This window comes from Jatropha curcas, chromosome 3, assembly GCF_041381405.1.
Source record: "Jatropha curcas cultivar XTBG-Jc1 chromosome 3, XTBG_Jcur_1.0, whole genome shotgun sequence".
Classification (NCBI taxonomy): domain Eukaryota; kingdom Viridiplantae; phylum Streptophyta; class Magnoliopsida; order Malpighiales; family Euphorbiaceae; genus Jatropha; species Jatropha curcas.
The window spans coordinates 32,454,618-32,480,660 of record NC_143153.1 but is presented as its reverse complement, the minus strand read 5'-3'; the positions used below and the strand labels follow the sequence as shown (position 1 = coordinate 32,480,660).

At 36.0% G+C, this 26,043-nt stretch overlaps 6 protein-coding genes across 6 annotated transcripts; 5 read left to right on the top strand and 1 right to left on the bottom strand.

Moving 5' to 3' along the window:
• The first annotated feature begins 918 nt into the window (after nt 1-918).
• On the top strand, nt 919-3,652 carry LOC105647047 (G-type lectin S-receptor-like serine/threonine-protein kinase At1g34300). The gene has a single exon (XM_012233027.4). The coding sequence runs from the start codon at nt 992-994 to the stop codon at nt 3,548-3,550; it is 2,559 nt and encodes an 852-aa protein (XP_012088417.1). The 5' UTR covers nt 919-991; the 3' UTR covers nt 3,551-3,652.
• Nucleotides 3,653-7,958: 4,306 nt separating this feature from the next.
• On the top strand, nt 7,959-10,510 carry ERF53 (Integrase-type DNA-binding superfamily protein). The gene has a single exon (XM_012232923.4). The coding sequence runs from the start codon at nt 8,548-8,550 to the stop codon at nt 9,901-9,903; it is 1,356 nt and encodes a 451-aa protein (XP_012088313.1). The 5' UTR covers nt 7,959-8,547; the 3' UTR covers nt 9,904-10,510.
• Nucleotides 10,511-12,667: 2,157 nt separating this feature from the next.
• On the top strand, nt 12,668-15,017 carry LOC105646961 (protochlorophyllide oxidoreductase C). Its single transcript, XM_012232922.4, has 5 exons — nt 12,668-12,848; nt 12,967-13,071; nt 13,460-13,994; nt 14,190-14,548; nt 14,662-15,017. The coding sequence occupies exons 1-5, from the start codon at nt 12,795-12,797 to the stop codon at nt 14,815-14,817; spliced, it is 1,209 nt and encodes a 402-aa protein (XP_012088312.1). The 5' UTR covers nt 12,668-12,794; the 3' UTR covers nt 14,818-15,017.
• A 148-nt stretch (nt 15,018-15,165) lies between these two features.
• LOC105646959 (Major facilitator superfamily protein) lies at nt 15,166-18,245 on the bottom strand. Its single transcript, XM_012232919.4, has 2 exons — nt 17,788-18,245; nt 15,166-16,896 (listed from the first exon to the last, which is right to left on the bottom strand). The coding sequence occupies exons 1-2, from the start codon at nt 17,999-18,001 to the stop codon at nt 15,533-15,535; spliced, it is 1,578 nt and encodes a 525-aa protein (XP_012088309.1). The 5' UTR covers nt 18,002-18,245; the 3' UTR covers nt 15,166-15,532.
• Nucleotides 18,246-19,601: 1,356 nt separating this feature from the next.
• EMB2770 (pre-mRNA splicing factor-like protein) lies at nt 19,602-23,187 on the top strand. The gene has a single exon (XM_012232918.4). It carries the CDS (start codon nt 20,003-20,005, stop codon nt 23,078-23,080), a length of 3,078 nt encoding a protein of 1,025 aa, XP_012088308.1. The 5' UTR covers nt 19,602-20,002; the 3' UTR covers nt 23,081-23,187.
• A 654-nt stretch (nt 23,188-23,841) lies between these two features.
• On the top strand, nt 23,842-26,023 carry LOC105646957 (epoxide hydrolase 2). The gene is made up of 5 exons (XM_012232917.4): nt 23,842-24,008; nt 24,112-24,326; nt 24,883-25,053; nt 25,145-25,383; nt 25,553-26,023. The coding sequence occupies exons 1-5, from the start codon at nt 23,939-23,941 to the stop codon at nt 25,800-25,802; spliced, it is 945 nt and encodes a 314-aa protein (XP_012088307.1). The 5' UTR covers nt 23,842-23,938; the 3' UTR covers nt 25,803-26,023.
• The last annotated feature ends 20 nt before the right edge of the window (nt 26,024-26,043 follow it).

Sequence of the window (26,043 nt, the reverse complement as noted above, 5' to 3'; positions counted from 1 at the left end):
AATCACTCAAAACAATGAAAGTAGCTGAGATAGACACCTACCAGAAATTAACCCTTGTTGGTAAAAAAGTAGATCAAGAACCGTCCTCATTAATAATTTCTGAAGATTTTAATGGCTGTGAGCTTCTCTGTCACTCTCATTGAAAGGGTTTTATTTGCATAAGAGCAATCAAGATTGTTAACAGTAAACTAATTATTTAACAACCTTAATTCAAAAGTTGTTGACAAGGATGTTTTGTAGAGCAATAATGAGCTGGACTCAAGTTAATGCATTCAATTTGCTTAAAGTTGTTATCTTTGTTGCACCAGTTTTGCAACAATTAGTAGCCAATTAATTACTATCAACTACTACTATCTGATAGTTATATTAAAAGGAAAAACGGGATTTTTATTGTTGGATCAGCAAAAGTAAATTACTTCTCCAGGTAAGCTCTTGGTCCGAATGTAAAAACACATGTGTGAACCAAAAATAAATTAGGGGATTATTCCAAGAAACAGAAGAAGAAAAAAGAAAAGAAAAAAAAAAAAAAAGGACTGACTCACTATTCTTTCTTCCCCTTCCAATCTGTTCTTAAATTGAATGTAGACTCAAAATTTCTGGAAGTTCAAATTCTGAATGGAAAATTTGTCTATTCTACCAATACCACAAAAAAATTAACATCTTTGAAAAGAGAAGTTAACAAAAAAAAAAGTCAATAATTAGAAATTTTTCATCCTCTTAGAATGATTATGTAGACCAATATGAAAAATTCAATATCTTAGAAATATAAACAAAGAAATATTATTAAACAAAAGCAGCAGAGTGGAGAATGGAGATATTGAAGTCCAACAACTGGACCCACACCAACTGTTCTGTCCTGGGTTTTCCAATAAATTCAATTCCTGATATTTGAATCCAAATCAATAACCACAGCACATTCCCCACAAGAACTTATTATATCTAATAAATTTTCCTTAAATACTATACCAGTTTCAACCCAACAAAAACAAAAATGAAAATGATTAATCAAAATCCTTTGTCCTTGTTCTTTCTTCTTTACACCCTGTTTCTTGCAGCCACAGCAGTAGCAAGTATCACACCAGGATCAATTCTTTATGCTTCTAACACAAACCAAGTTTGGTCTTCTCCAAACAATACTTTCTCAGTTGGATTTATCCCAGTTAACTCTCAAACTTCCCCTCCTTCCTTTCTTGCAGCCATTTACTACTCTGGTGGCGTACCCATTTGGACTGCAGGCACAAATCCTGTTGACATAACTGCTTCTCTCCAGTTCCTCTCTAATGGAGCTCTCCGTCTTCTCAATGGCTCAGGCAATATTGTCTGGGACTCTAACACAGATAATCTTGGGGTCTCCTCTGCTTCTATTGATGAAACGGGCAATTTGGTTCTCAATAACAGCACCACCACTGTCTGGTCTAGTTTTGACAATCCAGTTGATACAATTGTCCCTTCTCAAAATTTCACTGTTGGTAAGACTTTACGATCTGGGGTTTACTCATTTAGTCTCCTTAGCTTTGGGAACATTACTCTTAGATGGAATAATAGCATTACATATTGGAGTAAAGGTTTAAATTCTTCATATAATAGTGATAATACTAGTCTGACTTCACCTAGTTTAGAATTGCAGTCCATTGGAACTTTATCTGTGTTTGATCAAACATTGCCATCGGTTGGAGCTATCTTAGCTTATAGTAATGACTATGCAGAAGCTGGTAATATATTAAGGTTTCTGAAATTAGATAATGATGGGAATTTAAGAATTTATAGCTCTCAAATAGGTAGTGGAACCCAAACAGTGAGATGGGCAGCTGTTGAAGATCAATGCAGGGTTTTTGGATATTGTGGAAATATGGGAATTTGCAGTTATAATGATACAGATCCAATTTGCATGTGCCCATCTCAGAATTTTGAGTTTGTTGATCCAGAAGATACTAGAAAAGGGTGTAAAAGGAAAGTGGAGATTAATGATTGTCCAGGAAATGTAACAATGTTAGATTTAGATCACACGTTGCTACTTACATATCCTCCACAAAGCATATTTGCTGGTGCAGAATCAGAAGTTTTCTTTGTTGCTGTTTCTGCTTGTAGGTTAAATTGTCTTATGGATTCTGTTAGTTCTTGTGAGGCTTCTACTGTATTATCTGATGGCACTGGTCAATGTTACCTCAAGAGGTCTGGATTCATTCCTGGTTATTCAAGTCCTTCACTTCCTTCAACTTCACATATTAAGGTTTGCTCGCCTGTACTTCGAAACCCATTACCTTCTTCTCTAGCTTCTGATAAAAGTAATGGATGGAGAGTGCAGGGTTGGGTTTTGGTTATCGAAGGAATAGCTATTGTCTTCGGTTTGCTCAGTTTGGAGACTGGTTTATGGTTGTGGTTTTGTAGAAACAGACCAAGATTTGGTGCATTTTCTGCTCAATATACTCTTCTTGAGTATGCTTCTGGTGCTCCAGTCCAGTTTCAGTATAAGGATCTTCAACGCGCAACAAAAGGGTTCAAGGAGATTCTTGGAAGTGGAGGATTTGGAAGTGTATATAAAGGAGTTGTCGACAATGGAATGGTTGTTGCAGTTAAGCAACTTGAAGGAATTGAACAAGGTGAGAAACAGTTCAGAATGGAAGTTGCAACTATAAGTAGCACTCATCATTTGAATTTAGTAAGACTAGTTGGTTTCTGCTCCGAGGGCCGCCATAGACTATTAGTATATGAGTTTATGAAAAGTGGGTCACTCGATAAATTCCTTTTCATCACAGAGAATAATCAAAGTGGAAAGTTTTTAAATTGGGATCAAAGATTTAGCATTGCCCTCGGCACTGCCAAGGCCATTACATACCTTCATGAGGAGTGTCGCGACTGCATTGTTCATTGTGATATAAAACCTGAAAACATTCTCTTGGATGAGAATTACGCTGCAAAAGTCTCGGATTTTGGTCTAGCAAAGCTAATCAATACAAAAGAGCATAGATACCGGACTTTGACAAGCATTAGAGGCACTAGAGGATATTTAGCACCAGAATGGCTTGCAAATCTTCCCATAACATCAAAATCTGATATTTTTAGTTATGGAATGGTTTTGTTGGAAATAGTAAGTGGAAGAAGGAATTTTGAAATGTCAGCAGAAACAAACATGAAAAAGTTTTCAATTTGGGCCTATCAGGAGTTTGAAAAGGGGAATGTATCGGGAATTATTGACAAAAGACTGTTCGATCAGAAAGTGGATATGGAGCAAGTAAGGAGAGCAATTCAAGTAAGCCTTTGGTGCGTACAGGATCAACCTTCGCAACGACCAAAAATGGGTAAAGTGGTGCAAATGCTAGAAGGGATTGCAGATATTGATAGGCTTCCTTCCCATTTAGCAATGGCTGAAGAGTTCACTACTGAAATTACTACAGATTTTAGTAGCAATATAAGCAATTTTTCAACAGTCTCAGCACCAGCTCCTACTACATCTTCATCATTTAATGTTTCAGGTGCAGGTAGAGGTTCTTCAACTTCTGTTTCTGAGTCAAGCTTAGAAAAGGCATCTTCGGCTCTTTTACTATCATAAACTAAGTTCAACTCACTCTGTGACATTACTTTTTGTTGATATTGTTTTTATTGAACTCATGGTTTAAATTTGTGTTGAAAATAATAGGATTTGGATTGTTTATATATGGTTTGTAGTTGCAGATAAAATTGTATGGTTTTACCGACCATTTCTGAGCGACCGTTAGTCGTTATAGCGCTAAAGTAACAGCCCAAGCCCAAAAATAAGAGCAAATTGGGCTTTGCCTTAATTTTTTAAGAGATTAGCCCAATTTAAATATCTCCAATAATTTTTTTGCCCCCCTTTTTAATACTGAGTATGATCTAAATGTACTTCTTTTCTTTAAAATTTCTGTGGAAAAATACAAAAAATTATTTTATTTAATTTTTTTAGTCAACATGGGGCAAAATATTTGAAAAACATTTTAATCCTAAAAATTCCTTAATTAAAATATGATACACATAATAACAAGTTATTTACCGGTGAATCATTTTGAATCAGAGCGTAATTATGCCTAGGTTAAAATATCTATCGAATCTCTATTCACGATTCATACTGGCCATAAGCCATCCTAGATGAGATATGCACGGCCACAAATCAAAATCAGGTTCTATCTGGTTTTGATTTTGGTTTCAATACAGTTTATATGGTTCCAAACTTTTTTCTTTGTTTCATCAACTGAGATAGTCATTTTTTTTTTTTGTTAGGCTGACTTCAAAACCAGCCAGTTATAGTGTGTTTTAATCCAATTTTTTCTAGTCAATTTTAGTCCGATTTCAGCGTGAAACCAGCCTGTGGTTTCATACATAAAGCCAACGTAATATTACCGTTTTGTGCTTTTTTTTAGTATGTGGTAAAAAATATCCTGATTTGAATTAAAACAACGTTTGTAATTGATTTAATATATAAATATAAGTAAGAAAGTACTTCCCAGATGTTACATAGACAACAATATTCAATGAAAACGTTTGGTGCACACACAACACAAGTGAGGACCACCATTTTAGTACGTTGAATAGGTAATACGTAGAGACAAAGAAAGTGGAATGGAATATTAATTTCATAAATTTATAGCTTCCATTACCAAAATGGGCCATTTTAATTTATCGCCACCTGTCATTACATACAACATAAACTTTCTCAACCAAAATGGAAGTTGACTCCAATAATGTTCTCCTCTAACCTTAACTCTCCCAATACTTCGACGAAATCTATGTTAAAAGCAACCAATGGCATCTTCAAAGGTCAGTCTCTCCCTCTTCTGACTCAGCCAATTTTTTAATTAAGCACTTCCCCATTAACTATATATAGACCTAATTATGACTATTAGGGTATGCAATTAGTACTGAGTTTAGTGCCATAGCCCCAATTTGATTGGACCTTATTTATATGCTTTCAATCCCAAAGTTAATAGGAAGTGACCACTTCCCATTTGGTGAATAATTAAATTAAGATCGTTATGTGGGTCTTGGTTCATAGGTTTGTAGCAAATGTTCTTCCTCCACAATGCCCATAGTGATGTGATGTGAAGCATTTTCCTTGTGAATCCCACTCATTAATTTCTATTATTGTATTTGCATGATTGCATATTATGGAATTTAAAAAAAAAAATTAAATACTTGTTTATTTCTATGTCAAACATGATTTGTATTAATTATATATAGATCACAATTCTACCATACCATAGAGTGAAATTGATTTTAGTAGTAGTGATTTATATAATATCATGCTAATTAATTACTTATTTGACCAAAAAATTGTTATTTAAATGTATATCATCTCTCTAGTCTAATCAATGAACTCATCTTTCATTAGTTTCAATTTTCAACCCAATGAATTTGGAACATGTATGTTTGATTTCCTTTGGGAATATTGGTATCTTTAATTTATTTATATAAGATTTTTATATTTTAAGTTGTTGACGAGGTGGTAGGGAAGCGCATTTTATTTAAAGGGCTAAAAACCCTTACAGTCTACGGATTCGAGGAGATTTTCTGATCATTTCAATAAAAAAGGAAATACGAATAATATTCAGAGTGTCTATCACATGATATGAAGAATTTGGATTAACCCCATAAGTATTCACTTCCTTAATTTCTCACTACAAATTACCAACTCTTCTTTCAAAATTAAATTTCATTGCATTTCCATTAATTTCAAAGTGACCCAATGATAAGATATTATATTATTGTTAGTCTTTCTAAGAGAAGTAATGCTCTTTTTATCTTCTTTTTTATGATATGATAAGATTGAAATGATAAATTTATCTCAATTTATTGGATTCTTGTTATGATATTATGGCTAATTGATGACCAATTGCTTGCTCATAGAAAGGCTAAATAGTCATGGATAAATACAATTTTCTTATATTAGTTGAATCATAATGGATAAATTAAAAACAATATCTCTATTTTATCAAATGATTTATAAGAAAGCATGTATAAGTGTGATTGCTTCCTTGTCAAGCCTAAAATGATGGTTCCATGGAAATATATGTCAAAGGGGGAAGTCCAATTATTGATGCCTCACTCATGCATGTTCATGTTGCCATTTACACACATCTATAAACTTTGAAAATGTCAAAGAAGAGCTCGAAACCCTAATTGACATTTTCTTGCATGTGTAGCTACTAACTTCAAAATGTGTTGGTGGAAGGAAGGTCAAAGAAAGAGAACTCAATCTTGTCTTTATGCACTTGAATTAATGGCTTTAAGGGGGTCACATTTTTAGTGTGGGTTTTTTTTTTTTTTTTTTTGGGTGTGTTCATCTATTATCTAGATAGAGGTTGATGTAGCCACAATGGTGGAATTGGTGACATGTGTCCTTCACTTAGTCACCTTATCACCAACTTCAAAGGAAAGTTCTCTTTGGTTTGGTCACTAATTATGTTGGCTTCATGAGATATTTATGCCTTTTTGAAAAGAAAATGGAATGGATTGATGAGCCATTTGTGTTTATAAAAGCTAACATTCAAGATCTATCTTGGATAGATACAAAGGGCGCTTCTAGTGGAAAACGAAGGACACATAGAAGTTTTTATAATATTTGGGACTCTCTTTTTAATTTATTATGAGGTCTAACGGGCTGAAATAATATAATAGGAGTAACTTTTCTCTCAATTCGTTAAATTGGTCAAAAATTTTATAGTCGAAAGAACTTAAATTCAAGATCTCTCACTCCTCATACTGCTGGAAAAACCAATCAGACTCTTAACTATATATATGAAAATCTATCATTAAACTTCAACAAGTAATACAAAATCATTTTATTATAAAAATAAAATAATATTTATTCGCAATATACTTAAATTAATTTGAAAATACTCCTATATAAAATAATATTTTTGTTTTCAATCACCATTATTATTGGAAAGGGAAAGATTAATTTTAAAATTTGGAAATTGATGGTATTTTGATTTTTTATTTTTTAACTATAGTGTAAGTATATAAGTAGTAGAGATTGGAGAAATAGAAATAATAATAATAATAATAATAATAATAATTGAGAAGGTAAATGGGTCATGCGGGTGGACCACCGACACGTGCCGATTATCACCGACTATGTTGTATATGGATTGACTTTTGCAAAGGCAAATTGTTTTGAGTTTTGGTTGAAATGAAATCCTTTCCACCGAAAGTTAGCCCCTAACGTGGATTACTTGTGAGACACATCCCTCTCTTACCACTCGTGCTTTTACTATTACTTGCTAATCTTAATTGAAACCCTAACTCTACTATCCTCCTTTACTATCTCAATACAAATTTATCACAAAGAGTGTCTTTGCGAGTTTGTTTCAATGAGTTAATGGTTTCACCAACGATTTGATGCTTATATATATATTTAAATTTACAGTTGAGTATTCGATTATTCGAACGGAACTAAACCCAATTAGCTCGATTTTGGTGTATTCAAATATATTTTATGACAATCAAATTCAGAGCCAAATAGTATAAACACGAATTTTATCGACGATCGCAGTCGATAGAATTCGAATTTAAAATTTCTCATTTCTCATAAAAGTGAGGAGGTCATTCAAATTATACTTGATTGATAACATAGTTATAATGTTTACATTTTATTGTTAATATATGTTTTTAATATAACATTTGTAAAAAAAAATTATTTATTTTTGATAAATAAGTATTTGAAAAATTTCTTTTAGCACGTGTATGTTTAACTAATGTTTTAAAAGAATAAATAAATTACCATAAATTTTAATTTTTTGTACTTAAAAAATATCTTAATTTTATACTGTAGAACATAGAGAGTGGGGAGCGGGAAATTGGAGTGGAAGCAACGAAATTGAAAAACAAAGCCGTGTGGGGTCCAACCAAAGCCTACCAACCGTCAGACTTTATGCAAATTCTCTACTATTTGGACCATGAAAAAAAAATCTGCCTTCAAATCTTTTTCTTGCTTATAAACTCACCTCCCCTGCTTTCCTCTCCTTGCATAGGAATAGCTTTTATAAACACCGAAAAAGGAAAAAAAAAACAGAAAAAACAGAAAAAAAACTCTCTCCCCTGTTTTCTCCTCTTGGGCTCTCTGTTCCAAATTCTCTCAAATTCACCACTGCAGAAGCTAAAAGCCAGTGCTTCATCGTCATCAACAGCCCCATTTGGATATCTTTAATCATTCTTGGCCTGCTCGCTCTCTCTCTGTTTTTTTCTTTTTCTTTTTTTTTTTTTTTTTGGATTACTGATTAGCAAGAAACTTGAGATGGGTTGCTCAAGATTTGACACTTAATAGTATCCGATTCTGTTTTTAATTCAATCGGATTAGCTATTAAATTCCAATCCAGATTCCCAAGTCTGTGTCTTTGTTTAATTTTTAGAATCTTTTGACTAAATTTGGATCTGGTTAATGCTTCTTTTTTATTGTCTATTGGGATTTTTGATACATTTGATTCTGATTTACTTTCTTTTCCTTCTATTTTCTTGGTAATCCATCTCAAAAGTCATTTGGTTATAAAATCTGTAGAGAGAGCGAGCAGGTAAGCTGTCTTTACTACCATAATAATGGCTGCAGCTAAGAATAATACAGGAAAATCCAAGAAGGGTATTGTTGATGAAAGACAAGATTGGGAGCTTGACAAGGGCAAAGCTAATTTTAGCTTTAATGAGAGGCAACAATGGAAGCCAGTTTTTGGTGAAGTTTCCATAGCAGATAGGCCTCTCAAAAAAATCCGTAGCCCCGAACGTCAAGACCCAATTCAATTCTCTACATCATCATCATCTTCTTCTTCTTCTGCTTATAACACTACCCCTCCTTTCACTGTTTCTACTTGTTCTGCCTCTGCTTCTTCCTCTGTTTCGTCTTTCTCATCTTCTGCATCTTCAAGACTTTTGTTTCCTTTTGCATTTGAAGGATGTAATAATCAACCTATCCAATTTCCTCACCAATTTAAAACAAACCCTTCTTTTCCTTATTACCGTCCAACAATACAAAATCAACAACAAATGATTTCTTTTAATCAAAGCCAGCAACAGAGCATCACTAATCCTCTGTTTTTCGCTGGAGAATCTGCATTAGCCCACCACCACCAACAACAGCAACAGCTTTTTCAATATTGGAGTGATACATTGAATTTAAGTCCAAGAGGGAGAATGATGATGATGAACAGAGCAGGCCCGGATGGGAGGCCATTGTTTAGGCCCCCAATTCAGCCTATAAACACAACAAAACTTTACAGGGGAGTAAGACAAAGGCATTGGGGAAAATGGGTAGCTGAGATTCGTCTCCCTCGCAATAGAACTCGCCTTTGGCTTGGCACATTTGACACAGCTGAAGATGCTGCCTTAGCCTATGACCGCGAAGCTTTCAAATTGCGAGGAGAAAATGCAAGGCTAAATTTCCCTGAACTTTTCCTTAACAAAAATAAGGAAACTTCTATAACTCCATCAACTTCTACTATTTCGTCTCCGCCAGAGACTCCCCATCAGACATCATCCCCAAAACAAGAAAGTATGCTTCCACCGCCGCCGCCGCCGCCACCACAAATGCTAACGCCACCTCCTCCTCGCCCACAAGACACCCCTGATAATGATTCAGGAATGGATTCTAGTGGAGCAACTATGAGTGATGAGGTACAAGCAGCAGCAGAGATGTCAGGTTGTAGTGGGGGAGAAGGAGGGTCTCAAGAATTGGTTTGGGGAGACATGGCAGAAGCTTGGTTTAATGCAATTCCTGCAGGATGGGGACCGGGAAGTCCAGTTTGGGATGATTTGGACACAAATAGTGATCTTTTATTGCAATCACATCTTCCTTTTGGCAATCCAAATCAACAACAACAGGACAACATGGGTTCTGCTTCTTCTTCTTCTTTTTCCTCTACTTTTCCCATGAAACCATTCTTCTGGAAGGATCAAGACTAATTGTAGATTCTTTCATTGGTTTGGTTCTTTTTCTATGATTTGGTTCTTTACAGTTGGTTTTTGGACCATACCACATTAAACTTAGATTCTTTCAAAGGTTGCAGCTTTTTTAGAAAACCAACCTGTGACTACTCTTTTTAACCTCTAAACTCACTAGTTGCAGATTTTTCACAAACAACTTGTGAGCATTACTCCTCCTCAAATTCCTTATCATCAGCATATCCAAACTTTCAAAGTATCCACCTTTTTTCTTTTTAATTTCTCTTCACTGCATCTTCTTCAAAAGGCTGAATATTACCAGGCCCTTACTGTTCATGCATTTTCATTTTCTAGCAAGTCCTTCAGGGAATTTTATGTTTCAGATGTTATTTTCTTGGCTGTTTATGTTATGTTTCATTTGTAGCATAGTAGCAAACTTTAGTAGTGCAGGACCAGCATAGTAGTAGGAGACAGTTTGGTGATCTCCCTCTCAATTGGTCTGTTTCTATCTGTATCCATCACAGAAAGCTGTTTTTCTGCTTTGATGGTGGAATTAAATATTTTTGTAATTTTTGTACATTGGTGGAGAAGTTTGTTATGATCTTTATAAATTTGTAATCTTGTCTCCCTTTTCATCAGCATTAATAGTAATCATAGATTAAGCAATTTGCAGCACTATCATCATTATGTTCCACCACACTTAAAAAACTTTTTTTTAACTGCTCTATTATGCATGCTCTCTAATATTCAGTTATTTGCAACAATTTTTGTGAGCCTGATCATGATGGTATCATGCTTTTTGTCTGGATTATTTCACCTGTAATCAAGAAGCTGTAATGGAGGTTTCAGTGATCCTTCTCCTGAAGTTACAGGGCTATTTAACCGAGCTCTTTATAGAGAGTTGTCTCGCGTCCATCCGTATTTTCCACCTATCCACCTGTATCCATTTCAGGTTTACATTCAAAAGCCTATGTCGATTTCGGGTACACATTCAAAAGCTTTTCTTACCAAATAAATGCCCCGATGGAGGAGAAGTGCTTGTCTAGGCTATCTTCGCTACTTAGCTACGCTTTTCCCCTCCTTGCACTTCCGGCTTTTCCATCCATTCTTTCTTTTCCGAACAACCCTGCCAATATGTCAATCTCTTTGCGCTCGCCCTTATAAATGTCCAAGCGTAATAATTAAACCTTGATTTTTCTAAAAGAATTTATTGTTTTGCTGAAGTCTTAATCCAAAAATTTCATTTCTAGCTTGTTTACAATTCAACATCTCATGTTTGTCAATTTGTTGCGGTATATTCAAAGTACGAGAGCTTCATAGTATTTTTTCATCTTACTTGCGTATTTTCTTGCATATTTTCATGCTCGGACAATCAAATTTTACTTGGAAAGATAGTTCATTTCTACTAATCTGATAATCTTATTATTAAACTAGTAGTTTTAATGATATTATAAAATTTTCCTCGATAACGCAGATTATTCCTTCCACAGGCAAAAGAATGTACCTGAAAAAATCATAAGTGGATCCCTGGATTACAAACTTAGTGGGATTCAAAGCAAAATGACAATAAGCATATTTTGCATAACACAACACCATTTCACTCTAGAGAAATAGAATCTTCAAAATGAGAATTAAAGAAAAAAAAAAAAAAAAACCCTTTTATCTTCATTGCAGACACAATTCTCATCTGGGAATCTCATATCCCATCAGAAAAATTCAGGATTTCGAATTTTCTTAATTAGAATATCTCTACATGTTAATTGACTAATAATGATAATGAAATGTGGTGAGGGGCCAGCAGCAACCGTCCCATGAGCTCATCATCTACATTTCTTATTTGCGACGGCACGATAACGAAGAAAATGGTGATGATTTTTTAAAATTTATAGGAATCACAGAGACTAAATTGACAATTTTTAAAAATAATCAAGTAATAAAGAATGAAAATATCTGAGAGACAGCCATGGATAAACAAGAATTAGTTGCTGTTCCTTTCTTTTTTTTAAACCAAACCCAGTATTTTTCTATGTCATGGTGTTGCTGCTATCATTTTCTTTAAATCAATAAATAATGACTTCTCTTGTTTGGACATGGAAGCCACTCTCTTACTGTATAATATATTTTATTTTCATCAACAAGTTTTTATATATATAATAAAATCTTGTCACATCATTAAGTTTTGTGTTAATCCCTTAATTTCTTTTAATTTTTGTATTTTATATATATTTTTTATTATTTTCCTCCCCTTGGTTTTTTCCCAGAAATTTTTTTTATCACTATATAATAAACTTAATTTTCAATTTATTAAATGTTGCATAATAATATTCATGGAGATAGTTTTCTTAATTTTTTTTAATTTCTAGTTAATAAATAAATAACTATTTGCCATTATTGTAATTTCAATCTCAAAAAGAAAAAAAAAATAAATTCTGGTCAAAGATACATATTTAGAAATAATACTGTTAAATAAGTCAAAGGTTTTTTGGTTTTAAATTTTTTATCCATCTTTGACAATTTGATGTGAGCATCTCGTTCTTCCTATCATTTGAATTTTTTAAAAATAAAAAGAAAATAATCTTCTTATACCCTACGCAAAAAATCCAATTACAAGGGCCCAATAGAGCCCAACCCATGTTGAATAATCCAATCCAATCCAATCCGACCGTTACTGCATCTCAAGATGGACATTTATATCACTGAAAATCTAAAGCTCGAAATTTGATTGGATGACAGAAACCTACGTGTCATATCTTGTCAGCATCCCATAATTTCTCTTATCGAAGAAGGATACCAAACCGAAGTCTCTGAGCTTCTTGTTCCTCAAAAACCTCTGAATGGTAAAACCCAGACTCCTTTTCTTAGCACAAACAAGACTTCTCCTAAAGCTCAGCTAATTAAAGTTAAACTGTCTCATGGCTCTCAAAGCAGCCTCTCTACTTCCCTCTTCTATCTCCGTCTACAAAGAGGTCAGTGCTCAACAGTTTGTTTCTATATTTTCCCTTTTGACATGCTTTTGTTGATTGAATTAATGCTTCTTCTGGTTCTCCTCTATCCTCTGATTCAGTTCATGTGTTGTGTTGATAGGGCAAGTCCATTGCTTCTTTCAAGGAGACTGGTTTCTTTGGATGTTCATTCTCACTTCCAAACCACCTCAAAGCTGACTGCAACTATTCTTTAATCAGAAGCAAGGTCAGTCTTCTGTTCCTCTTCCTCCAAATCAATCTCTCAAAAATTACAGATAAAGAACTGCATTAGCGAAGGAGACAAACCAACTACACGCCGTTGATTCTGTAAAAGGGTGTAATAGAAACAGCAAGCAAGTTTGAATTGTTCTTTGAATTCCCATGAATAATTTTACTTCTAGATACAGAGGATGTTCAAGAAGGAGAAGACCTGAAAAGAAAAATATGTTAAAGATGATACGAAATATACGGGTTACCTGAACTCATCCAAGTCACTAGTTGAATAAGTATATATATCTTATTTGCAAATCATGATATTTGCAAATTCAATCTAGAAGCAAGCAAATGACCTATTTTCTTTCATATAAACAATGGGTGTTACTTTGCATATGCAGGAACTCAGGAGAAGAGAATTACCCATTGGAACAATAAAAGCCCAGACGGCTACTACAACTCCAGCAATTGCTGAGGCAGGACCAGAAGCAAAGAAAACATTGAGAAAGGGTAATGTGATAATCACTGGAGCCTCATCCGGGTTGGGTCTGGCCACAGCCAAGGCTTTAGCAGAAACTGGGCAGTGGAACGTAATTATGGCATGTAGGAACTTCCTTAAGGCCGAAAGGGCTGCTAAATCAGCTGGCATTCCAAAAGAGAACTACAAAGTTATGCATCTTGACCTTGCCTCCCTTGATAGCGTCCGACAGTTTGTAGATAACTTTCGCCGGTCAGGTATGCCGCTTGATGTGCTGGTGTGCAATGCTGCTGTCTATTTACCTACTGCCAAGGAGCCATCTTTCACAGCTGATGGGTTTGAACTCAGCGTTGGAACTAATCATCTTGGTCACTTCCTACTCGCACGGCTTCTGCTTGATGATGTGAAGCAATCAGACTACTCATCCAAGCGACTCATCATTGTCGGCTCCATAACAGGTAGATTTGCTTTTCCCAACCCAACACTTGAAAGATAATTTCCTGGGTAGGAAAATATTTCTGAGAAAAGGAGAGAAGATGTCAATTTAAGCTCAAAGGAAGCAAAAAACAACAGACTATAGCTACTATAAAAAATCACTTTGAACTAAATAAAACCACATTAGAATGCTCGAGGACTAATACTGATGATTGCAGGAAACACGAACACATTGGCTGGGAATGTGCCTCCAAAAGCTAACCTTGGAGACCTGAGAGGACTTGTGGGTGGCTTGAACGGGCTAAACAGCTCATCAATGATAGATGGGGGAGAATTTGACGGTGCCAAAGCCTACAAAGATAGCAAAGTCTGCAACATGCTCACAATGCAAGAATTCCACAGGCGCTACCATGAAGAGACAGGAGTCACCTTTGCTTCTCTCTACCCTGGTTGCATTGCAGAAACTGGCTTGTTCAGGGAGCACATTCCCTTGTTCAGGCTTCTATTCCCACCATTCCAAAAGTACATTACTAAAGGATATGTTTCAGAAGAAGAAGCTGGAAAAAGACTTGCACAGGTCTGTATTCTAACTAACATGCACATAATCCCTCATACTGAAGTGCAGGAACCCTTTTTTTTTTTTTTTTTTTGGGTGTTACTACAACCTAAACAATGGTTTCTGTGTTTCAGGTTGTAAGTGACCCAAACCTTGCAAAATCAGGTGTTTACTGGAGCTGGAACAAGCTTTCTTCTACATTTGAAAACCAATTGTCACAAGAAGCCAGTGATGCAGAGAAAGCATTAAAGCTTTGGGAGATTAGTGAAAAGCTTGTTGGGTTACCATAAAGGTGCACAAAAAGATGATTACAGAACCCATAGTTCTCACAGGAACGATGAACAAATATGGTCTTGGCAGGAAAGCTCGAAGAATGAATTCTGCTTTTGTAAATGCAAGAAATTATTTGGAATGAGATGAGACAATAAACACATCCCTATCTGACTGGTATCGTCTGCAAATGGAAGATTTTGTACCCCTACAGTTTGCATATGCCATTTTTCCTGGAAAGAGGCCCAAAATTAGGTTGCATACATGAATTGGAATAACAATCCGACAAAATAAAATGAACTTTTGTTAATTAAATTTACATAAGTAATATCCTGGAGACTCTGTAAGCAACTTCGTAACTTAATCAATTCTGTTGCAAAAACGTATCAGTAATGAACTTTATTTAGGTTTATTTGGAAATAACTATAGTTACAATATAATAAATAGGTCTGCCTACTAAAAATCTCAATTCTATTACTCCCTATCAATATGATTTTCTTAGGGTATCAAAATGAATCAAGCCTATATGAATAGACATACAGATCAAACTAATTTCAGGATTTCGAAAATCTGCAACTCAAGCTTATAATATGCATGCTCCATTTGCTGCCAGCTCATAGATGCTTCAGTTTGCAAACACATACAGGTACCCAATCCAGATAATGCATCTTCAACCATAAAGGTTTAGTGACTCGCAAATAGCTTGTTTAATTGGCCTTTCCGATCAAAATTGAGTCACTCTTTCTGCACAAGATGCTCAACATCTCCCAACTCCACTTCGCTACCTTGCCATTCGTGTTCATTCTGAAACAACAACTCAATCTGTTCTAATGACTTTCCTTTTGTCTCTGGGACAAATGTATAAACAAAGACAACAGAGAGTGCAGAAATTGCTGAAAAAATGAAGAAAGTTCCACCCACGGATATTGCACGGGAAACAGATAGGAAAGACATTGCAACCAAGCCACTGCTCACCCTATTACCCACTGCACCAAGTGCAGATGCTTGAGCACGCAGCCTTAGAGGGAAGATTTCAGATGTCAGAACCCAGCAAATCGGACCAATTCCCACTGAAAAGAAAGCTACATTTGCACAGACGAACAAAATTGACAGGGCAATCCCAATCTGTCCTTCCCCAACGAATGTGAGGGTAACACCTAAGCTGAACAGACAGATAGTCATTCCAATTGTGCTCAAATAAAGCAGTGGCTTTCTTCCAAGTTTGTCTATTAGCAATATAGCAACCAATATAAAAGCAGTCTTTGAAACGCCAACAGCAACTGTTGCAGCAAGAAGCTTTGAATTATCCTCAATCCCAGCTCCTCTTAAAATTTCAGGGCTGTAATAGACAGTTGCATCTATTCCTGTAATCTGTTGGAAGCACTGAATCCCAAAACCAGTAACCAACATCCGGCGAAGCGCAGGAGAAGGGCTTAACATTTCACGCCATACAGCTTTCTCCTCATACTTATCTGCATTAGCATTTCCAGCAGCTTTTTGTATTTCTTCAAGTCTCTCCTCTACCTCTCTCTCATTATCATTTGTTTTTAAGAGGACTGATCTTGCTTCATCAATTCGGTCTTGCATTACCAACCACCTTGGTGACTCAGGGATTACAAAAAGTGCAATTCCAATGAAGACTGATGGCAAAATTCCAACAGCAAGCATTACCCTCCAGCCTGTGTGAACTGAAAGACTTGAAAATGCATAATTTGAAACATAACCAAGTAAAATTCCAAAATTTATGAAAATCTCTGGGAAGGAGGTGAGAGAGCCTCGATCAACAGTTGGCGATATTTCAGCAATATAAACAGGAGCAATCATAACTCCAAAGCCAATACCAATCCCAGCCAAAAGTCTTCCAACCATTAGTATTTTGAATGAAGGAGCAAGCGTCATTATAGCTGCACCGGTTTGAAAGACAATAGCAGCTAATCCCATTGTCCATTTTCTACCAATAGCATCTGATGTTCTTCCTCCAGCTAAACTACCAAATAGTGATATGATGCTCAAACACCCAACCAGAACTTCTTCCTGTAACTCAGTTATCTTTAGATCTTCTTGTATAAATATAATTGCTCCGCTCATCACACCTACATCTGAATATAACAATATTTTTTAGCAACCATCTATGATTGCTTCACCGAAAAAAATAAAAAAGGTAAAGAAAGTCCAAAATAAGAATAATGTAATTGCTGCTGTAGGAATTCTTGTGCAACTTTAATTTAACTTAAAAAGTATAAAATTAATAAAAAGCTTCATCCCAAAACCAACCCCCATGAGCTCTTTCTCTCCCTAATCCCTATCTCCAAGTTTGCAGGTGAGGAGAGTCATAAGACTTTCCAACTACCATGGCCATAAAGAGACAATCATCAATTAAATATAACCAGTATAAAGTTAGCAATAATGAGATGCCGAAAAAACCTATAAGATTCTGATCCTTTATCATCAAAAACATATCCAAATAAATTAGTTTTGCATTATCATGATGGAAGGTCAAGTGGCCCAGAATCTTAAACAAAATTCTATCCAAATATGCTCCCACCATATTAGAAATTCTAATTACCACTTGATTCAACAATTAAACACATGATTTTGTTCATTATTGCACAATTATGAGGAAAGACTCTCCGGAACAATATTGTCACTGTGCAAATGGACGTTGTTAATTCAGACAATTTGGTTTTTATACTTGTAATTATTCTGAACTGAACAAAAATAATAATTCAAATAACTTCAATAAGAATTCAAGTAAAGTTTTCTGGATATTTAATATAACAAAAACAAAGGCACAAAAATATTGACAGAAACTCCATGGATTTTTCCAAGAAAAGTAGAATAAGAGCATTAATATGCAAAGCACAACAGCCAACAAAAAGGGAGGGAAGCGTGAAGAATATATCAAATATAGACAATAAATTAAGAACAGAACAGCTACTGCAGACATTACTTGATCAAAAGAAGAGAAGTCAAAAGAAAAGAACTTTTACCGTAGCCGAGAAGAACATTGTTTAGAGAGGCAAAAATGGCACAAGCAATAACATATTTTCTAGTGCTTCTACTAATATATTGTTGATGATGATGAAGCGAAGCATCCTCAGAATCCTCCAAAAACTCAGAATTCATCCTCTTGTACTTATTTTTTCCTCCCAAAGAAACATCCACCTCCCCCTTCCCATTTTCTTGGATACCCGACAAGCCCATATCTGTTTTTCCTTGCTATTCTGCCTCCCTTGAATCAAAACAAACCAGCTTGATGGGTTCTTTGAGTAAAAAATGTGAAGCTCAAACAGAGATTGGGTGTTTTAGATCTGAAACTACAGAGAGAAAGAGAGGAGGAAGACAAGTCTTCAGAAAAGGTGGGACCTTTTCTTTTCTTTTTGTATTGCAAGCAAACTATTTGTTAAGACAAGCTTTACATGGAAATTTAGAAATGGTAAGCAACTGGGCATCGCTCGCTGTTCACTATGCATTGACCTCTTCCTTAAAATTTGACTAATTGGCGCTTTCGAGGTAATCACAGTTGCGTAGGTTGAGTTAAAATATAGAATTATTTTATTTGTTTTGTTGCCAAGTACAGAGGATTTATTTGAATGGTAATTTGATTTTACTGTTTAAAAACAATTTATGTATGTATAATAATATCTGTTTAAAACAAAATTTTGTAAATAATATAAAATTATGTTTTCGGTATTACTAATTACTAAATCACTGCAAAAATATAATTTGGTATATTTATTTTTATCTTAAATTGTGAAAATGTGTAATATAAATTCCTTATTCTCTTCATTGAATAGTAATATTTCATATTTTCACAAGAATTAAGATTGACATTCTAAAAATACATTATAGAAGGTATAAATTATCATTTTGAAAATTAAAAAATCCTTATTTAATTTTACTATAAAATAATTATTAATTTTATTTCATATTAACCCATCACTAGAAGAGTAGTACTTTCATTTCTTTTTTTTTTCAACACATTAATATAATAAAAAACTTTTAATTATGCCTGAAATCAAAATTTTAATTTAACTGTAATTAAAATAATATAAAAAAAGAAAATATAAATATAAAGTGAGATGGGGTAACTAAAAAATGAAGACATTTCCTTTGCAATATTTTGCATGATGCACCGCAATTATAGCCATTGGATTGCATGAACAAATTGAATGAAAGTGCAATTACAGCTATGAAACCCACCAAATTGGCCAAAATGTGCCTCATTGGTGATTCACACACAATGACAATACCACCACCTCTTCATTGACTTTTTTTTCTTCTTTTTCATATGCAATCCCTAATTTTCATAAACGAGTTGAATTAAAATTTTAAATTATTTAGATTTGATTTGTGAAATGCCGATAAAAGTTCGAGTTCGGATCAAACTCACATTTTAAAGTTTGAGCTCAGCTTGTTTAAAAAATATTAAGTTTGAATTAACTTGTTTAAAGCTTGTTTATATTGACTCGAATTCAGATTTGTATTTTAATTTCTTAAGAGCTCAAATTCGAGCTCAATAGGAGTGCAAATTCAAACACGGTGATAGTTAGTAAATTTTTTTCTATTATTACTATTTTCAATGCTCTAAGAGTTTTTTTTTTTTTTCACTTAATATCAGATTCATAAGAGTCATATGAGAGAAGTGCTTTCAGCGGGATTTTTCTCCATTTTATGTCAAATCTAATTTCCAAGATGAATTTTTTAATCATATTAAGTTTGTTAAAGACTGTACCCACACATTGCATATGAAAGATTAGTTGCTTAGTGAATTCCTTAACTGGACATGTTCGAAATAATTAGCAGTTTTAGGTGTAAAAAAGAGAGTTAACCACCGGAAAATAAAGAATGGTTTGCATAATATTATGCAATTAGGAGGTAAATAAATTCTACATTTTTTCAATTTCGTCCACCGACACCACAATCTTCACTTTTAGCCGTACCGTAAAAAGCTGCCGCCAGTTTTGTTACGGTCAGCTCCGATCGGCACCGTCACTATTCTTTTGAGTCTGTACCGTTCATAAATCTCGTCGGCTGTGAGGCTTTCACTACATCAAAGGTCTCTCCTTGGGTAAATTCTGTTCCTTTCTCTTTCTACTGTCTTTCAGCTCCTCTCTTGTAGGGTAACCGCCTCTCATCACATATATATATAGGTAGGTGTTCCATTTGATTTTTTGGTTCTTTTTTCTTTGGATTTGATCGGAGATGGTTTTCGTAAAATCGCCGAACAACAAAACCCTATCTTTACACCTCAACCCTAACACCACCACTCTCTCCGCCCTTAAACACCATATCCAATCTGAATCACAAATTCCTGTCTCTCATCAACATTTTTTATTACCCCAATGTAACCCTAACAATACCTTTCTTTCCCAACTGGGAATCACCTGCTATTCTACCCTTACTTTGTACATCCCCTTCCATGGCGGCATGCAAACGCCTGCCCCACCAAAACCCCGACTCGATTTCCTGAACTCAAAACCGCCACCTAACTATGTCGCTGGTCTTGGTCGTGGTGCTACTGGGTTCACTACCCGGTCTGATATTGGTCCGGCTCGAGCTGCTCCCGATCTTCCTGACCGATCTGCTACCACTATTGGAGGAGCAACCGGCTCCGGAGCTGGGATGGGCCGTGGAAGGGGAAAAGGAGGTGAAGATGAAGATGACGACGACGGAGACGATAAGGGTTATGATGAAAACCAGAAATTTGATGAATTTGAAGGGAATGATGTCGGATTGTTTGCTTCCGCGGAGTATGATGAAGACGATAAGGAAGCTGATGCCGTATGGGAAGCAATTGATAAGAGGATGGACTCACGAAGAAAGGATAGGAGAGAGGCGAGGCTGAAGGAAGAGATTGAAAAGTATCGTGCTTCAAATCCAAAGATAACTGAGCAGTTTGCTGATTTGAAGAGGAAGTTGTATACTTTATCGGCTTCGGAGTGGGAAAGCATACCGGATATTGGTGATTACTCGTTAAGAAATAAAAAGAAGAGATTTGAGAGCTTTGTGCCTGTACCTGATACCCTTCTTGAAAAAGCTAGGCAAGAACAGGAGCATGTTACTGCTTTAGATCCAAAAAGTAGAGCTGCTGGTGGGACTGAGACGCCATGGTCTCAGACCCCTGTTACTGACTTGACTGCTGTTGGTGAAGGGAGAGGTACTGTTTTGTCATTGAAGTTAGATAGGTTATCAGATTCTGTTTCGGGGTTGACTGTGGTGGATCCTAAAGGATATTTGACTGATTTGAAGAGTATGAAGATTACTAGCGATGCTGAGATTTCTGATATTAAGAAGGCTAGGTTGTTGTTAAAGAGTGTTATTCAGACTAACCCAAAACATCCACCTGGGTGGATTGCTGCTGCTAGGTTGGAAGAGGTGGCTGGGAAGATTCAGGCAGCTAGGCAGTTGATTCAAAGAGGTTGTGACGAATGTCCTAAAAATGAAGATGTTTGGTTAGAGGCATGTAGGTTGGCTAGTCCTGACGATGCTAAAGCAGTTATAGCTAAGGGAGTGAAGAGTATACCCAATTCTGTTAAGTTGTGGTTGCAGGCTGCAAAACTGGAACATGATGATGCGAATAAAAGTAGGGTGTTGAGGAAGGGTTTAGAGCATATTCCTGATTCAGTTAGGTTATGGAAAGCTGTTGTGGAGTTGTCTAATGAGGAGAATGCCAGAACCTTACTTCATAGAGCGGTGGAGTGTTGTCCTTTACATGTTGAATTGTGGTTAGCATTGGCAAGATTGGAGACATATGACAATTCTAAGAAGGTACTGAACAGGGCCAGGGAGAAGTTACCAAAGGAGCCGGCTATATGGATAACTGCTGCCAAGTTGGAGGAGGCAAATGGTAATACATCAATGGTTGGAAAGATTATTGAGAGAGGTATTAGGGCTTTACAGAGAGAAGGGTTAGCGATTGATAGGGAGGCATGGATGAAGGAGGCTGAGGCAGCGGAAAGGGCAGGTTCTGTGGTGACTTGTCAAGCAATTATTAAGAACACGATTGGGATTGGAGTGGAGGAAGAGGATAGGAAGAGAACGTGGGTGGCTGATGCAGAGGAGTGTAAGAAGAGGGGGTCTATTGAGACTGCTAGAGCTATATATGCTCATGCGCTAACTGTGTTTTTGACGAAGAAGAGTATTTGGCTTAAGGCAGCACAACTTGAGAAGAGCCATGGGACCAGGGAGTCTCTTGATGCTTTGCTGCGCAAGGCAGTTACTTATAGGCCACAAGCCGAGGTTCTATGGCTTATGGGTGCTAAAGAGAAGTGGCTTGCTGGTGATGTGCCTGCTGCTAGGGCTATTCTTCAAGAAGCTTATGCAGCTATACCAAACTCTGAGGAGATTTGGCTTGCTGCATTTAAGCTTGAATTTGAAAATCACGAGCCTGAAAGAGCTAGAATGCTGCTTGCTAAGGCAAGAGAAAGAGGTGGTACTGAAAGAGTGTGGATGAAGTCTGCCATTGTTGAGAGGGAACTTGGGAATACTGAGGAGGAGAGGAGATTGCTGGATGAAGGTTTGAAGCGATTCCCGTCATTCTTCAAATTGTGGTTGATGCTTGGGCAGCTTGAAGAACGGCTTGGTCAGTTTGAAAAGGCTAAGGAAGTGTATGAATCAGGTTTGAAGCACTGCCCAAGTTGTATACCTCTTTGGCTTTCTCTTGCCAATCTTGAAGAGAAAATGAATGGGCTGAGCAAAGCTCGCGCGGTACTCACCATGGCAAGGAAGAAGAATCCTCAAAACCCTGAACTATGGCTTGCTGCTGTGCGTGCTGAATCAAGGCATGGAAATAAGAAGGAAGCTGATATCTTGATGGCAAAGGCTTTGCAGGAGTGTCCAAACAGTGGCATTTTGTGGGCAGCATCTATCGAGATGGTTCCACGTCCACAGCGCAAAAGCAAGAGTATGGATGCCCTCAAGAAATGTGATCACGATCCTCATGTTATTGCTGCTGTGGCCAAGTTGTTCTGGCACGATAGGAAGGTAGATAAAGCCAGAACCTGGTTGAACAGAGCAGTTACTCTTGCTCCGGACACTGGGGATTTCTGGGCATTATATTACAAATTTGAACTTCAGCATGGCACTGAGGAAAACCAGAAGGATGTGTTAAAGAGGTGTGTCGCGGCAGAACCAAAGCATGGCGAGAAATGGCAAGCCATTTCAAAGGCTGTAGATAATGCCCACCAACAGACTGAAGCTATCCTGAAGAAGGTGGTCCTTGCACTAGGAAAGGAAGAGAATGCTGCTGAAAATAATACCCTAGTCGCATCTAAGCCGTAGTGCCTGTCCTTATTTGTTTGTTTAATAGACTATTTTGATCTTTCCTAGTGTAACAGTTTACCTTCTTGCAAAGTTTGAGGATACTGAAAAAGAATTTAATTTCTTAATTTCCCTTCCTAATTGTGGCTTTGGCTAGCCAAGCAGCCAAGTAGGACTAAGTGGTGCAGTTCTATGTTAGGCTGTGCTTTTAGGAGAAAAAGCAGAAACAGTAGAGCCATCAAGTTACTTACTTGCCTTCTTAAAACATCTTAACAAAAATTTCAAAATTTATTATAGCCAATGTGTTATGGCCAAATATGGAAACAAATAGTAACAAGTGTTCGATCATGGAATTCAATTTCTTTCATTTTGTATTGTAGTTGTTTTGGAAGTTGTGAGGTTGAAATTCTAATTGGAGTACAATTAAATGGACTAAACAACGAACATATTAACGTACAGTGAATTATCATTTAGAGCCTTTCAACCAAGAAAAGTTAAAAAGTTCATGAGAAAACTGTGAAAAATACTCTATAATTTACTAAAAATTATATCACTTAATATATAAAATTCGAGAAACCCAAGCGCAAAAATTAGTTCATTTTTTATGGTTTCAATAGATTTACAGTAAAAAAATGATGAAATAAAAAAAAAAACCTATATGTAAATTTTACATTTTTAATAAAAAAAAGCTTTTAATATAAAAAATTATATAAAGAAAAATTGAAAGCAACGTGGAACAAAAATATCGTAGATCAAACATCGTAACGGATATTTGCCCCCCACTAGTTTTGTCTTTATATAGAATTGTCTTAACAAGTTCTCTTCTCTGCACAGATTCCCCTACTCTTCCCATCTTCAGTACTTCAATCAGAATCAGCCATGGAGCAGATCAAGCACACCTATGTCCAAGTTAGAGGATTGAATCTACACGTGGCAGAGATTGGCACTGGTATCATTTTCTTTTCTTTGGAATTCTTTTTTATTTTTTCACTTGATTGCTAACTTTTCTATACTTTTGGATTGATTATAATGGATCCTTCTGTTGTGTCCAGGTAGTAAGGTTGTGTTGTTCTTGCATGGATTCCCAGAAATTTGGTACACATGGAGGCACCAAATGATTTCTGTTGCGGAAGCTGGATATAGAGCAATTGCAATTGATTTCAGGGGCTATGGACTCTCTGATCAGCCTCCTGAGCCAGAGAAAGGGACCTTTATGGACCTTGTTGATGATATTGTTGATCTTCTTGATACTCTCAGCATCAGTAAGGTTAGGGAGTAACATTAAACCGAATCCCTTGTTACTTTTTGATTCAAAATTAGTTATTACAGGTATTAATGATCCTCTGATTAGATCTCCACTTGCAAAGATTATGTATGGGTCCAGATTCTGTTAATTTAAGAGTTCTAGCAGTTAGATTGTCAACTGCTAGTGCAAATTCATAACAGAAATATTTGTTTGGCAAAATTAGCTGTTTTAATAGTTATTAATTGATTTAGCATTATTTAACTGTTTAATTAGCTGGCTGTCATAGTAAATTTTCATAAAACGCTAAAAATTGAATATTATAGCGGGTTAACAAAAGAATGCTAAAACTAGTTCAAAGTTAACAGTGAATGTTGTTCCCGTACCAGTTATAATACCTTTTTTTTGGGTCGACTTTGAACTTAATGGTACTGGAATAGTCTTTCATCTTTGGAACTTCAAGGTCTTAAATTCAAATTATAATTTAGCGCAAAAAAAACCTTCACGTAAACGAAGTGGATGCCTAATGAACCCCAACAAGAAAAAAATTGATACATTAATTTTTGTATGCCATTGACAGGTTTTTCTAGTTGGGAAGGATTTTGGAGCTCTACCAGTGAGCCTACTGGCTGTCCTCCACCCCGAGAGGGTGTCTGGCTTTGTAACTCTGGGTGTTCCTTTCTTGCTACCAAGCTCTAATGCTGTTCAAAATCATCTCATGCCAAAAGGTTTCTACATAACAAGGTGGCAGGTAATTTTCTCACTTTTCTTTCTTTCCCGTATGCGTTCCAACGTTATTGGAGGCCTAACTAACAGAACTGAAATTGTAACTAACAATCCAGGAACCAGGGAGAGCTGAAGCAGATTTTGGCCGGTTAGATGTTAAAACAGTGATAAGAAACATTTATATTCTCTTCTCTGGCACGGAACCACCAACAGCTAAAGATGATAATGAAGAAATTATGGATTTGGTTGATTCTTCTACTCCTCTACCTCCATGGTTCTCTGAGGAAGATCTTGCAGTTTATGCATCTTTATATGAGAAGTCAGGATTTCGTTTTCCATTACGAGTTCCATACAGGTAAAATGCAAAAAACTCTAAATACCCTATCTATAAATGAAACATAAACTTAAAATTCATTTATACAGAACAAGACTTAAAGCTTCAGAGTCAGTAATTTCTTTTTCTTTTTCGGTTCAAATGATTTGTGAAGGAAAGATAAGAGATTATACTTGATATTCTTATGCAGGACTCTGGCCTTAGATTGTGGAATAACTGATCCGAAAGCCACATGTCCAGCATTGCTGATCATGGGTGAGAAGGATTATGTAATAAATTTTGCAGGCATGGAGGATTACATAAGAAGTGGAAAAGTGAAGGAATTTGTGCCAGAATTGAGCATCGTGTTCCTGGAAGAAGGAAGCCATTTTGTTCATGAACAGCTTCCAGAGAAAGTGAATGAGCTCCTCATCAACTTCCTCAACAAGCATAGCAATTGAAGAGGATCTCAAGCATGGCTATGGCTTCCACTTCAGAAAAAATTAGTGTATTAGATGTACGCTAAGCGATTTTAATCGCCCTTTTAGTGTTTTCTCTTAATGCTGGGTTAAAGAACACAAAAGTACTACCAACAATCTTTGACTCGATAATATTGTAGTTGTTTCTGGAGTTGTGAGGTTGAAATTCAAATCCTAGTCAGAATCTAATTAAATGGACTAAATGATGAATGTGTGCACAAAA